General features: G+C 40.3%; 2 protein-coding genes across 2 annotated transcripts; both read right to left on the reverse strand.

Moving 5' to 3' along the window:
• Positions 1-3445: 3445 nt before the first annotated feature.
• Positions 3446-3871, reverse strand: LOC103491122 (putative lipid-binding protein AIR1B). Its single transcript, XM_008450950.2, has one exon. The coding sequence runs from the start codon at positions 3869-3871 to the stop codon at positions 3446-3448; it is 426 nt and encodes a 141-aa protein (XP_008449172.2).
• Positions 3872-4462: 591 nt separating this feature from the next.
• On the reverse strand, positions 4463-13400 carry LOC127149959 (uncharacterized). Its single transcript, XM_051086486.1, has 3 exons — positions 12401-13400; positions 9896-11134; positions 4463-4706 (listed from the first exon to the last, which is right to left on the reverse strand). The coding sequence occupies exons 2-3, from the start codon at positions 11127-11129 to the stop codon at positions 4657-4659; spliced, it is 1284 nt and encodes a 427-aa protein (XP_050942443.1). The 5' UTR covers positions 11130-11134; positions 12401-13400; the 3' UTR covers positions 4463-4656.
• Positions 13401-15928: the final 2528 nt, after the last annotated feature.

Consider the following 15928-nt stretch of genomic DNA (forward strand, 5'->3'; position numbering starts at 1 on the left):
AAAAACAACACATATAACATATCATTTGTCTTCCAACTAGGTAGATATATATCTAATAATTTGAGAATTATTCAAAAATATTAGAGTAGCATCATGTGGGTGACCCATTCTCTTTGTGTGAGATTTGTGTATAATTAATTAGAACTAGTTGTAGAGATAAAGACCTTGTAATTAAGTTGTATGATTGTTCTCATATTAATGCATATAATCCTTCCTTTTTAGCTCTCATACCCAAGATCATACCCTGCTTGTTCTTAATCACAAAACCATCCATGGTAAAGCAAATAAGAATAATCATTTGCTGATGTTAATTTACTTATTGACAATAAATTCTTTTATATATATATCTTAGGTACTGCTAAAAAATTAATTTTTGAAATTAAGATGATTGAGTCAGTTTTTATAAAGTACAATTTCCCAAAGACCTTTTTCTCTTCTCTATAGTTTTTCATTTTCTTGTCCATGACGGAAGAAGACATACATTTTGAAGAATTAAAAAAAGAAATAATCCTTTGAGAGTTTTTTTTTTTTTTAAAATGTAGAGAGCTTGAAAAAAGTGAGGTAGGAAGGGGTTTGATAAGGTATTAAGATCAGAAGGTGTGTGTCTTTACGTTAAACGAGATGACTGTCCTCCTGGATATAAACTCATTGTTAACAATTAGTTTAGGTTTCCTTGAATAACCATTAGGATTTCAGTTAATTTTATTTTTTTTAAATTATTCCTTGTAAACATCTCTTATAAGGTTCTTTAATCTTGGCTATTTACATTTTTCAAATAGTTTGAATGATATTTCAAACGTATTGGTAGATAGTTGATCATACAATACGAGTAAACCTATACGTCAACGTATAGAAGTAATATAATAATGTTTAAGCTTAACTTTAAAAAAGAACAAAAAAAAAAAAAAAATACACACGAACGATAATCTTTTTCAATTCCTTAAAAACTCAAATAACGATAATAAAACAAGGTCTTAATTAATGTATTACACCAATTTTCAAAACAATGTATTTTGGTTGGCAGGTAGTTGATCATACGATACAAGTAAATTACCTATTGTTATCCGAGAAGTAATGTCCTTAGATGTAATAAAGAACAAAAATAATTATAAAAAAAAAAAACGCACACACACAAACAAATATAATATGGGGTTTGTATCCTTTTTCAAAAAATAAAAGTATTACATTAATTTTTTTTTAAACGGATACTATAAATCAATTGGGTGCATCCGAGCATCTCTACTAGGTGAACACTTCTTAGCACCCTTATCACTTGGGGTGTTTATTGTTTAGTTCGATTCGGTTTAAAGCTAAAACCGCACCAAACCGAAAAATGCAAAAAAAAAAAAAATTAAACATCTCATCTGAAACTTAACCGACCGCTAATCAGTGTTAAATCGAATTAAAATCAATCTGTTTATGCACAAATAAAACCAAATTGGAACCAAACCGCTTATGCATAAATATTATGATTAAAATCCTTTACGAACATTATACATAAATAAAATTCCTAAAAATTAAATATAGATTAAATTATTCTATACGGTAATTAAGTACAAGACAAAAAAGTTTCAAACATTGAAGTTTGAAAATCCATCAAAATAATTCCTACAAAGTTACCGTTCTACCCTACCCTAAGTTATACTCATATATTTAATTATTATTATTATTATTATTATTAGCATCATCATCATTATATATTTCATTTTTTAAACAAAGTGGTTCGGTTCGGTTTTAGAATCGTTTCAATGTCTTAAACCAAATCAAACCGCATAAGAGTCGGTTTCAATTTAACACAAACTGAATTGAACTTTATGGATTCGGTTTCAGTTCGATTTCGATGGTTTCGATTTGGTTGTGGTTCAGTTTGTCAATCGGTTCGATTTTCAACTACTTTTTGAACATTCCTACTTATCACTCCCGCTTCGTTAAAAACAGAGAAATTAAGTGATAGGTCTTATAAAACAAATCAGAGTGGCGACGGAAGCGTGGTGGGCCCATAACCCACAGGTCCCAGGATCGAAACCTGGCTCTGATAGATTTCGAGAATGACTTTCGTGTTTAATTAAATAATAATCAGGAGAAGCATTTTTTCATCTTTTGGACATTTAATTCATTGCTATTTATTAGTAAGGGTGTTTTTGAATGGTTGAAATGTGAGTACAATACTCAAAGCCATGAATATCTCTCTATCTCTTTTAGAAGTCAACTGTTTAATTCGAAGGGATCATTTAACATACTCAATATATAATAAATATACTTCAATAAAAAAATTAGGTTTTGAGAAAAATAATTTTGGACTAAAATATACCCATCTAAATATCATTTAATGACCCTTATGTTATTCTAATAATTTTTATTAAAGTTTCTAAGAAACATGAAGGATGAATTATTATTGGGTAATTTTTTTAATAACGACAAAGGGATAGGAAATGTTTTTAACTATTATGTTAAGTTTCTATTTTTATATTTTCTTTTTTCTTTTGAAGGAATATGAAATATAAATAATTAGTCGACATATCCTTATTTCTACTTCAAAAACATGAAATGATAAATGTACTTTTGGTGTATCATTCTTTTAAATAACTTTATGTATCATTGATCTACAATAAACATATATATCCTTTGTATTTTGGATACACAACAATCGTTACACTAAATTAAATGTGAAATAGAAGGTAAGTTATTATATTCACAACCAATATACCACTAAGATCAAATTAAATGAAATTAAAAATTAAAACTAAAGTGATTTCTTTTTCACAAAATATAGAGAATAGTGGGATCAAAGAGGTAAACCGAAATATTTCCACTTGGTTGATACATATTTTTTAAATAAATTAATGTCAAACTATAAATAATAAATTTTATGTCAAGGGACAAAAACTCCATACCTAAATGATTTGCAGATAAAAATAAAATAAAAATTAACTAAAAAACATATAGAAATCTAACATCTGAAACATATTATCAACGTAAAACAAATAAACACGTGTCAAAGCCTCTAGTTAAGATGTTTTGATGCATCTACTAATTATCTCTTCCTTTAATATCTTGTTAATAAGAAAGGCAAAACAAGAAAGAAAATTGAAGGATATCACAAACTTTTCATTTATATTTTGTAAATATTTTGATATCAAAGTTTATAAAACTTCAAACAAGTATTCGATCCAATATAAAAAAAAATTATGATTCGATCAATAATTATATTTTAGTAAATTATAGATATGGTACATAAATAAGACCGACGTCAAGAAGAGTATATAGTTTAGTGATTAAGATATCTATATACCTTCAACCTCAAAGTTCTAAGAGTTAACCACGCAATTATTGTAATGAAAAAACAATGCTTAAATAGAATTTTTTAAAAAAGGTATAATATATATATATTTGTTGTTCCTTTGTTATTTGTTGTTCCTTTGTTGAAGGAGTTGTATAATGTACATTAGGGACACTGGGACCCATTAGCAGCATTATTTCTACGACATGCGTTAAGAATTCGGTTTGGAGTCAAGGGTCTGTTTCTAATGCTAATGTTCACAACATTCGATTTGATTGCATTGCAAAGACAAGCAACACCTTCAGGGTCAGGTAGCCTTTCAATCAACAAGCAGCAAGGAATGGGAGGAAAGAAACTAGGGAAAAGATTAAAGAGGTTAAGTTGGGCTGCACAAGAAGCAATCTGAATGATAGTTTTAGGACAAAAATTAGATCCAGAAGGACTAGGAGCGTCAAAGATCGACGAGCCTACGATGGGATCCCCGATTAGAAAGGTAGGAATTACTGGCTGAGCAGTGACTAGGGAAGAAAAGAGAATGTTGAGGCAGAAAAAGAGAGCAAGTGAGGTGGTGGTTTTGTTGGAAGAAGCCATTTTGAAAAAGAAAAAGAAAAACAAAAAAGGCTTCAAAGATGATTTTAACCCTTTATCAAGTTTGGTTTCTTATGGTAAGGATTTGAAAAAGGTTGTGGTAATTGGAGGGTTTTTTATAGGTTTTAAAATGTGGGTATTGTATGGGATAAAAACAATAAATGACTTTTTGCTTTTGTTATTATGACAATGGGAATGAAAATTCGAACTTCAGAACTCATAAGAGAAAGTATAGTCCGTCAAATATATTTTTTTTTCAAATTAGAAACCAATTTTACAACTCATTAGATTTTCCAATGGCAAATATGCTTTTAGTTAGCTTTTTGCTTTGCTCTCTGTCTGCACTTTGTTTTTCTGGGCTGTTCTCAAACCCTTTATCTTTCGTTTTGGGCTATCCTGCTTCCGTGTTCTGTAATTGCTATATTATTAATGAAGCGGGTATGATGATGGTGCTAAGGGGGTGTCCACCTGGTGGAGATGCCCGGGTGCACCTACTGACCCACCGTTTTGTAACGACCCGACTCTTTATGCTGAATCGAAGTGGTTACTGAATCTAGGATCAGTGTTTAAGTCATAAAATCTGGTGTAACTAAATGCAAAGAAATCTAGCAAATGTATTTATGAAAGATAGTTAAGGTAACATGTAGAAATACGAGTTAAGTTTAAAATCCCTAAGCGGGCCCTATCTACAAAAATAACCAAAGTAAACATGCAGAAAGCCGAAACATGAATTTAACTGTAAAGTAAAACATGTGCGGAAGCAGGAAAACCCCTATGGCTCGCCACGGTCACTTCACGTCGCTCGCCAGCTTGCCTTTGCCCTTACCTCGTCCTCTACCTGAAAACATAAAATGAAGAGAATGAGTATAAAAATACTCAGTAAGGGACCCACTACTAGTCCCACTAGGTGCCTGTTGGCTTCCCTATCGAGTCCTGAAAACTGGTACCCAATCTCTGGCACGTTCCCGAACACGTGCAACATGCGCTCCCGTAGGAACGAAAATCTGGTCTTCGGTGTTCCGAGGGAGCACCTAGGACATGCTGGTCTGTAGTGAACCCGGGGGTAACACTAAGACAACCGGGATGCGAGGACCCCGTCGAGTCACTCGGTCATATCTATATCCATGCTAGACTGGCGTCCCGTCGGACCACACAGTCCTAAATAGGTGGTGATCCCGAAGGACACCCATGCAGGTACGACTCTACTGGGTTGCTAACAGGGACCCTAGTCTTAACATACATATACATCTCATCATCATACAACTATGACGAAATAGTGAACACTAGCTCCCTTCCCTTCCTCAACAGTCTCTACATCGTCAGAACAATTCCAAACATTTCGGTCATATGCTACCGAGCATTCGTATCACAACGTCCTCTTACAGTCAGCAGTTCAACACAACATACGGCCACATACTACTGAGCATTAATATCATAACATCGTCATACAGTCAACAGTTCAATACACCATACGGTCAATCATCAGTATGCATATCTCACAGTATGCGAAATCTTACAATTTGTTCATGGGTCTAGTAGTAGAAATCTCTTACCTCGAGATGTTGCTAGATGAGTTCCTACTGAGGAAGTCCTAAGCTGCAGCAGCTATTTGGTCCAAGTTGCTTCTTGAGGAAAGTAATTAAATTAATTAAATTTCCAAATTAACTCATTTAATTACTGGGCAGGCTAGGGAATTTGGAAATTTACCAAAACTAGGTGGAAGGAGCCAAAATTGTCTTGGCGGCTCGGCTGGAAGAAGGACAGAATCGGCTCGGCTCAGTCCTGGCGAAAGGGGCTTGCGCGAGCGGCTCGGCTCACGTCAGCAGGGAGGCGCGGCTCGGCTTGGAGTAGGCGCGCGCGCGGAGTTCGGGTTCGGCGGGCGGCGCGGGTCGGTTTTGGACTCGGGCCGACGGGCGGGCGCAGATCAGCCGAAACGCGGGTTCTGCTTCACGGCTGGAGGCGCGCGGCTGACGCCGTCGACTGCTGCGGGTCGGTGACTTGGCAGTGCGCGGCTTCACGCAGTGGTTGGCGGTTGCGCACGATGGGACTGGGCGGCTCGGCGACGCGGCTTCAGCTGCTCTCCCTCGGATCGATGCGGCGCGGCGCAGGCACGGGTGTAACGCGGCTTCGGGCGACGGCTGGCGTGCGACGGCTCGACTTGACCTGATCTCCGACGCGGCTGGGACGATGTGCGTCGACTCGGCGGCGGCGGCGTGGCTAGGGTTTCTCGGCTTCTTCTTCTTCTTTCTCTTTTTCTTTTTCCTTTTTCTTTTCCTTTTCTTTTCCTTTTCTTTTCCTTTCCTTTTCCTTTTATAAAATAAATTCCCCTCTTTTTCTCTTCTTTAATAAATTCCAAATTTCACTCTTCTCTCTCTAATTTACCAATATTTCCCCCAAATTCCTCCTTTCCCTCAACTTCCAAATACCAATTAAATCTTTAATTACCAAGTATAATTAAAGTTGAAATTTGCTTAATATTTTAAAAGGGGAAAAATTCACATCTTGATGACATAAGTTTCATTATTTAATTATAAACAAATAGATGAATAAAATAAAAATAAATAATTGAATTTAAAAAAATGAACGACATGAGATCATTGGGGTGTTACATACTTCCCCCCTTAGAAAGCTTTCGTCCTCGAAAGCTCTACTCCTCGAACAGCTCTGGGTACTGGGTCTTCATGTCCTCTTCTCTCTCCCACGTGGCCTCTTCAACTCCATGGTTCTGCCAAAGGACTTTGACTAGTGGAATATCTCGACTACGAAGCTTCTTGATCTCTCTTGCCAAGATCTCGACAGGCTGCTCCTCATAGCTCAAGTTCTCACTGACCTGTAGGGGCTCGAAGTCCACGATGTGCGTCGGGTCTGCGACATACCTCCTCAACATGGAGACATGGAATACGTCATGCACTGCTGAGAGGGATGGGGGCAAGGCCAAACGATAAGCCACAGGGCCAATCCGTTCCAGTATCTCAAATGGCCCCACGAAACGTGGACTCAACTTCCCCTTCTTCTCGAACCTCAGAACGCCCTTCATCGGTGCTACCTTCAAAAAGACCATATCTCCCACTTCAAACTCGAGGTCCTTACGTCGTACATCAGCGTAACTCTTCTGTCTGCTCTGTGCGGTCAGCATACGAGCTCGGATCTTCTGTATGGCTGCATTGGTAGTCTGCACTAACTCGGGGCCTAGCATCCTCTGCTCTCCAACCTCGCCCCAGCAGACAGGGGATCTACAGCACTTGCCATACAGACCCTCAAACGGAGCCATACCAATGGTAGCCTGGTAACTGTTATTATAGGCGAACTCCATTAGATGCAGGTGGGAGTCCCAACTTCCTGAAAACTCTAGCACACAGGCCCGCAGCATATCCTCCAAAATCTGGTTCAGTCTCTCTGTCTGACCATCAGTCTGAGGGTGGAATGCCGTGCTGAAGTCCAGCCTCGTACCTAATGCAAGTTGGAGCCCTTGCCAAAATTTCGAAGTGAAACGGGCATCCCTGTCTGAAACGATGGATACTGGTACTCCGTGCAGTCTTACTATTTCCGTCATGTATAACTGCCCCCACTTGCTGGCAGTGTACGTGGATTTCCCTGGCACGAAGTGGGCTGTCTTCGTGAGTCTGTCGACCACAACCCAGATCACCGTGTAGCCCTTCAAGGTCTTGGGCAGTCCCGTGATAAAGTCCATCGACACACTCTCCCACTTCCACCCTGGCACACTCAAGGGTTGCAACAACCCTGCTGGATGCTGCCTAGGTGCCTTCACCTGCTGGCACACCAAGCACCTACTGACGAACTCTGCTACATCCCTCTTCATGCCCCTCCACCAATAGACACTCCTTAAGTCCTGGTACATCTTCGTACTCCCAGGGTGCATGGTAAACGGGGAACTGTGAGCCTCAGTCAAAAGCTCTGTCTTAACTGCGCTGTCTTCCGGCACACACAGGCGCCCCTCAAACATAAGGCCATCATCAGAGGATATAGAGAACTCTTCACCTAGCTCCGTCTCTACCATACGACGTTTCTCTGCCAAGTAAGGATCACTCAGCTGAGCAGCAATGATCTTTTGCCTCAAGGTTGGCTGAACTGTCAACTGAGCCAACTGTGCGGCAACCTCACCTACTGAGACTGCAATCTCGGCTCTCTCCAAATCCCTGAGTAAGGGGGTCTGCTTCGTGATTAGCGCTGCTGAATGTGCAACCTTCCTACTCAGCGCGTCAGCCACTACATTTGCTTTACCTGGATGGTACAGGATCTCGCAGTCGTAGTCTTTCACCAACTCGAGCCACCTCCTCTGCCTCATGTTCAACTCCTTCTGAGTGAAGAAATACTTCAGGCTCTTGTGGTCGGTGTAAATCTGAATCTTCTCACCGTACAGATAGTGCCTCCATATCTTCAGTGCAAAGACTACAGCTGCCAACTCCAAGTCGTGGGTAGGGTAGTTCTGCTCATGATTCTTCAACTGGCGTGAGGCATACGCAACTACCTTACCTTGCTGCATCAGGACACATCCCAGTCCTTTCTTAGAGGCATCACTATAGATCACAAAACTTCCCGACCCATCAGGCACTGTCAGGACTGGTGCCGTCACTAGCTTCTGCTTAAGCTCTTGGAAACTACTCTCACATGCTGGGCTCCAGACAAAAGGGGTTCCCTTCCTGGTCAACTGGGTCAATGGGCTGGCTATGCGTGAGAAGTCTTCTACAAACCTCCTGTAGTATCCTGCCAGACCCAGAAAACTGCGAATCTCACTGACTGTAGACGGTCGAGGCCAGTTGGTCACCGCTTCGACCTTAGCTGGGTCCACCGAGACTCCCTCACTGGAAACCACGTGCCCTAAAAATGTCACCTTCTTTAACCAGAACTCACACTTGGAGAACTTGGCGTATAGCTTATGAGCTCGAAGGGTCTCCAAGACTTGGTGCAAGTGCTCTTCGTGTTCGGCCTCAGTCTTGGAATAGATCAAGATATCGTCAATGAAGACTATGACGAATTGGTCTAGAAAGTCCTTAAACACCCTGTTCATCAAGTCCATGAACACTGCAGGGGCATTAGTTAAACCAAAGGACATCACTATGAATTCGTAGTGTCCGTACCTCGAACGAAAGGCCGTCTTGGGAATATCACCGTCCCTGATCCTCAACTGGTGATAGCCTGATCGTAGGTCGATCTTGGAAAAGACGGTGGCCCCCTGTAACTGGTCAAACAAGTCCTCAATCCTGGGTAAGGGGTAGCGGTTTTTAACTGTCACCTTGTTCAACTCTCGGTAGTCAATGCAAAGGCGCATCGACCCATCCTTCTTCTTCACGAACAACACTGGGGCTCCCCACGGTGATACACTGGGCCGGATAAAGCCCTTGTCCAACAGCTCCTGTAACTGGACTTTCAACTCCTTTAATTCGGCTGGGGCCATTCTGTAAGGAGCTCTAGAGATAGGGGCGGTGCCGGGCTCTAACTCGATGGCGAAGTCTACCTCCCTAGGAGGCGGAAGTCCTGGGAGTTCGTCGGGGAAAACGTCAGGGTACTCCCTTACTACTGGTTCGGAAGATAGGGAAACTTCTGGTTCTGCCACATCTACTACGCTTGCCAAGATACCCCAAGTACCCTGGCTAAGTAGCTTACTCGCCTTCATTGCTGAGATGACCTTGGGTATACCTACCATGCCTGCTCCTCTAAATTTAAACTTATCCCCTGAAGGAGGGTTAAAGACTACTTCCTTATTGAAACAGTCTATGGTTGCATGGTTAGTGGACAACCAATCCATGCCTAAAATTACATCGAAATCTTGCATATCTAGCACCAGTAAGATTACATCCAAGGTATGGTTTGCTATTTCTACCCAACATGCCCTTATTTTTTCCTTAGACAAAAGGGCCTCTCCAGAAGGAGTAGAGACAGACAAGGCACTACCCAACGGTTCTACTTCTAAACCCGCATGCTTGACAAAAATAGAGGATATAAATGAATGCGATGACCCCGAGTCAAATAGTACCAAAGCATAATGCCCCAAGATTGGGAGCGTACCTGTCACCACCGTACTAGCTCGCTCGGCCTCCTGCCGGTTCGTGGCAAAGACTCTCCCCTGCTGGGGAGCAGAAGGCTGACGTGGCGTCGTCTCTAAGGGTTTCCGAGGACACGCATCAGCAGTGTGCCCCGGCTGCCTGCACCTGAAGCAGACTCCACTCCCAGCTAAACATTGTCCTCCATGGACCTTCCCACAGGTAGTACAAGTGGGTAGCTCTCTCAAAGTTCTCCCAGCTGCTGCCAGCTCCCGACGGTGTCTCTGGAAGACACCTCCTGACCTCGGAGTCCGCTGTGGTATTACGTCGGGCTGCGCCTCCGCCTTCCTCTTCTGTCCCGAGGCTGACCCTGTGCCGACAACCTTAGATTGACCAGCTCTCTCATGCAGGCTCAGATCCAGTGCTATGCGTAGAGCATCCGCATGAGTGGTTGGCCGAAGAGCTCGTACAAAACCCTGGAGGTCTAACCTGAGGCCATTAACAAATCTCTCAGTCCTGGCGGCCTCATCCCTTACCACATCAGGGGCAAAACGGGACAACAGGTCGAACTCGGCATCATACTGTTCCACGCTCAGTTTGCCTTGCTCCAAGTTTAGGAATTCTTGGAGCTTGGCGTGCTTCACGTTGGCAGAGAAGAACTTAGCATAAAAGCTCTCCCTGAATTGCTCCCATGTGATCTTGCTGGCATCTCCTCCCAGCGCCCTCTCAGCAGTCTCCCACCAGGCAGTCCCCCTATCCTCCAAACAGAAAGCTGCACACTGCACCTTCTGGTCTTCTGGGCACTTCATGTACCTGAAGATCGTCTCTATGGATGTCAACCACAGCTGGGCTCTAAAGGGGTTGTCCAAGGATCCGTCGAAAGTCTTCGGGTTGTACTTCCTAAAATCCCTCAAGTGCTTGGCCTCAGCTGACAGTTGTACTGGCACCGGCTGAGCTTCCACCGGGGCTGGAGGGATGACGGGCTGGTCCTGAACAGGGGCTGGAGGGACTACAGGCTGGTCCTGAACAGGGGCGGCCTGGTTCTGCTGAGCAGCGAGGAACGGCGCTAGAGCAGCTTGCAGCATGGCCTGGTAACGCTGCTCCATTGCGGCGAGATCCGCCTGAGTGACCGGTGCATTAGGGTTGACTGGTACGTCGGGGTTGACTGGCGGCGCGGCAGGTTGCTCCGCCGGTTGGCCACGACCGGCTCCTCTGCCTCCCCTGCCACCTCCTCGGCGTGCACCTCTACGTGGCGGCATTCTTCCTAAAATTCACCAACAAATTTTTCACCACTAGAGCTCAATATTCTCACTCTAAGTCTAATCTAATCAGGCAACATTATAATCTTAATATTTGTAAAGCTTTAGGCATACCTGGCGAGTGACGAAGGACCGTATAGCCATAGGGTGAGGTAAAAATCAAAACAAAATGACTTACATCATAAGTCAGTCTACAGGACCTAAAACACTGGGCTCTGATACCAACTGTAACGACCCGACTCTTTATGCTGAATCGAAGTGGTTACTGAATCTAGGATCAGTGTTTAAGTCATAAAATCTGGTGTAACTAAATGCAAAGAAATCTAGCAAATGTATTTATGAAAGATAGTTAAGGTAACATGTAGAAATACGAGTTAAGTTTAAAATCCCTAAGCGGGCCCTATCTACAAAAATAACCAAAGTAAACATGCAGAAAGCCGAAACATGAATTTAACTGTAAAGTAAAACATGTGCGGAAGCAGGAAAACCCCTATGGCTCGCCACGGTCACTTCACGTCGCTCGCCAGCTTGCCTTTGCCCTTACCTCGTCCTCTACCTGAAAACATAAAATGAAGAGAATGAGTATAAAAATACTCAGTAAGGGACCCACTACTAGTCCCACTAGGTGCCTGTTGGCTTCCCTATCGAGTCCTGAAAACTGGTACCCAATCTCTGGCACGTTCCCGAACACGTGCAACATGCGCTCCCGTAGGAACGAAAATCTGGTCTTCGGTGTTCCGAGGGAGCACCTAGGACATGCTGGTCTGTAGTGAACCCGGGGGTAACACTAAGACAACCGGGATGCGAGGACCCCGTCGAGTCACTCGGTCATATCTATATCCATGCTAGACTGGCGTCCCGTCGGACCACACAGTCCTAAATAGGTGGTGATCCCGAAGGACACCCATGCAGGTACGACTCTACTGGGTTGCTAACAGGGACCCTAGTCTTAACATACATATACATCTCATCATCATACAACTATGACGAAATAGTGAACACTAGCTCCCTTCCCTTCCTCAACAGTCTCTACATCGTCAGAACAATTCCAAACATTTCGGTCATATGCTACCGAGCATTCGTATCACAACGTCCTCTTACAGTCAGCAGTTCAACACAACATACGGCCACATACTACTGAGCATTAATATCATAACATCGTCATACAGTCAACAGTTCAATACACCATACGGTCAATCATCAGTATGCATATCTCACAGTATGCGAAATCTTACAATTTGTTCATGGGTCTAGTAGTAGAAATCTCTTACCTCGAGATGTTGCTAGATGAGTTCCTACTGAGGAAGTCCTAAGCTGCAGCAGCTATTTGGTCCAAGTTGCTTCTTGAGGAAAGTAATTAAATTAATTAAATTTCCAAATTAACTCATTTAATTACTGGGCAGGCTAGGGAATTTGGAAATTTACCAAAACTAGGTGGAAGGAGCCAAAATTGTCTTGGCGGCTCGGCTGGAAGAAGGACAGAATCGGCTCGGCTCAGTCCTGGCGAAAGGGGCTTGCGCGAGCGGCTCGGCTCACGTCAGCAGGGAGGCGCGGCTCGGCTTGGAGTAGGCGCGCGCGCGGAGTTCGGGTTCGGCGGGCGGCGCGGGTCGGTTTTGGACTCGGGCCGACGGGCGGGCGCAGATCAGCCGAAACGCGGGTTCTGCTTCACGGCTGGAGGCGCGCGGCTGACGCCGTCGACTGCTGCGGGTCGGTGACTTGGCAGTGCGCGGCTTCACGCAGTGGTTGGCGGTTGCGCACGATGGGACTGGGCGGCTCGGCGACGCGGCTTCAGCTGCTCTCCCTCGGATCGATGCGGCGCGGCGCAGGCACGGGTGTAACGCGGCTTCGGGCGACGGCTGGCGTGCGACGGCTCGACTTGACCTGATCTCCGACGCGGCTGGGACGATGTGCGTCGACTCGGCGGCGGCGGCGTGGCTAGGGTTTCTCGGCTTCTTCTTCTTCTTTCTCTTTTTCTTTTTCCTTTTTCTTTTCCTTTTTTTTTCCTTTTCTTTTCCTTTCCTTTTCCTTTTATAAAATAAATTCCCCTCTTTTTCTCTTCTTTAATAAATTCCAAATTTCACTCTTCTCTCTCTAATTTACCAATATTTCCCCCAAATTCCTCCTTTCCCTCAACTTCCAAATACCAATTAAATCTTTAATTACCAAGTATAATTAAAGTTGAAATTTGCTTAATATTTTAAAAGGGGAAAAATTCACATCTTGATGACATAAGTTTCATTATTTAATTATAAACAAATAGATGAATAAAATAAAAATAAATAATTGAATTTAAAAAAAAGAACGACATGAGATCATTGGGGTGTTACACGTTTCTTGTTCAAAAAAAAAAATATATAATTAGTGAAAATTACGTTTTTGAACTAATTTAATTATAAGTAAAAAGTGTTGAATCTTAAATTTTGTTCGAAAAACTAAATTTAAAGTTCAAAGTGACAAGATTTTTTCTTTGAATTTTATAATTAATAAATAAGTATAGATGAGAAAGTAAAATAGTTGATCTATTTTGTTTGTTGAATGCATATATCAGCTTAACTATTGAGTTAAGATGAGGTTGATTTAAAAAGAAAATTACGTACCACCTAGTGCTTGTGTTTCTAATTAATAACTCCATTATTAAGAAAGAGTTGAACTTTTTTTAATAATTAATAGTTGATTTTCTAACATAGCCATTAATATTACATTAAATGAAAGAAAATTGTTAAGAGAGAATAAAAAAAAAAGAAATTGTTAAAAATATAGTATTTGACAAAATATTTACACTTCATAGATGTCGCGACGCGGAGCGGCCGACGTCCTCAATCATTTAATCTTTAATATTTAAAAGGTTCGGAGTCGCCACCAATCATATTAAGATGTGATTGGTCACCAAAAAAACATTGGTCTACGTAAATTCAGATTTAAGATTCGGGAGTCAGTTGTGTGTACGAAAGGTGTTAGCACCCTACATTACCCATAACAATGATTACCAAAATTTATTTTTTAAACTAAATCAAAGAGGTCACAAAACAAAGTTTTTTATTTGATATTTTTTAAATGTCCCACGACTATCAATTCATATCTAAGCAAAAAAAAAACAAAAGACAAAAAACTAAGCATGAATTGATGGTTATATGAGTGACATGAAAGCCATTAGAAAAAATAGAATTTAATTTTTATTTAAAAATATTTTTTATTTACCTCAACAATATTAAAATATCAAACTTTGATATTTTGATTTCCATCATAGGCCTTTAATGGAAAATTTGATGTATCTAAAGAAATAATGAATTCTAAAGAAAACACCACTCAGTCCCATTTTAAAATATAAAATTGTTGATATATTTTGTTTAAAAATAATTTACTAATTAAGTTTTAAAAATTGAGAAATTTCATGTATTTATGGAATTTTAACCATAAAATTCATAAATGAACATTACTCTTTCCCATCTCAAATTTATAATAATAATAATAATAATAATAATAATAATAGTAGTAGTAGTAGTAGTCAGAAATAGGAGAATTACATGTTGAAAAATAATACAGTTGACAAATGTGGCGACAAATAATACAACCAACAATATAGGTTTCCAAATAATACAAGTTGGAGATAATATCCGCACGTTGGAAAATAAAATATTGGAAATAATATTTTACATTAGAAATATATACAAATAATGTTTGGAAAGTAAATAATATACCGGTGAAATAAGTATTCTGCCATTCAACAAATCTAATCAATTAATATTAACATATTTAATAAACAGTAAAAACGACCAAATTAAACCCTGAATTTAAACAAATGTAAATCAAATGACTTTAAACCTAAAAACACCTAACGAAATTAAACCACAAAGCAGAGCTAATTTGATGCAACAATTTTCAAATGGCCTAAACCTAACAAAATTAAAACAAAAGCAGATTTGATGTAATAGTATTCAAATGGCCTAAACCTAACAAAATTAAAAACAACATTCAAATGACCTAAACCGAATAAAATTAAAACACCCGACCTAAACCTAACAAAATTAAACACAGTATAGCCTAAGCAAAAATTTGATACAACAATATTCAATTGGTTTAACCTAACAAAATTAAAACACAGTAAAATAAAGCATAATTTGATGCAACAATATCCAAATAGCCTAAACCTGAGGCATAATTTGATAAAAAATAGATTCAATTGGTCTAAACCTAACAAAATTAAACACCATAAACCTAACAAAATTAAAACACCATAAACCTAACAAAATTAAAACACAGTAAACACAAAAATTTGATGAAAGAATAGATTCAATTGGTCTAACTAACAAAATTAAAAGCTCGGTAAAATCAGTTCAACAAATTAAAAACAAAACAAATTTGAAGAAGGAAAAAAATATACTTTATAATCAAAAGGGAAAAGAAGGAAAGAGAGAAAAAAAAAACTTACCTTTTGTCACAATAGTTTTTTGCTTTTCTTTTAACCCTTTTATCTCCCTTTCTTCCAAGAAAATCTTTTTTCCTCTTTTCCTTTTTCTTTTTTTCCCTCAAAGAAAATCTCCTCATTTGTTTTTATAGGGCACTGAGATGATAGCTGAGAAGAAGGCAGGACGGTGTTTGTGAGAATGGGAAGGTGGGAAGAATCGTGAAGTGGGGAAGGAAAAAATCGTGGGACTTGTGGAGGAAGTGGTTGAGAGAAAACAGAGAGGAGACATGAGATTTAATTATTGTTTTATTTTTTTAAAATAAATAAATAAATAAATTCAAATTCAAATCAACTTAATTTAATAAAAAAATAAAGTAATAAAATAAATATAAAA

Source organism: Cucumis melo, chromosome 6, assembly GCF_025177605.1.
Source record: "Cucumis melo cultivar AY chromosome 6, USDA_Cmelo_AY_1.0, whole genome shotgun sequence".
NCBI lineage: Eukaryota > Viridiplantae > Streptophyta > Magnoliopsida > Cucurbitales > Cucurbitaceae > Cucumis > Cucumis melo.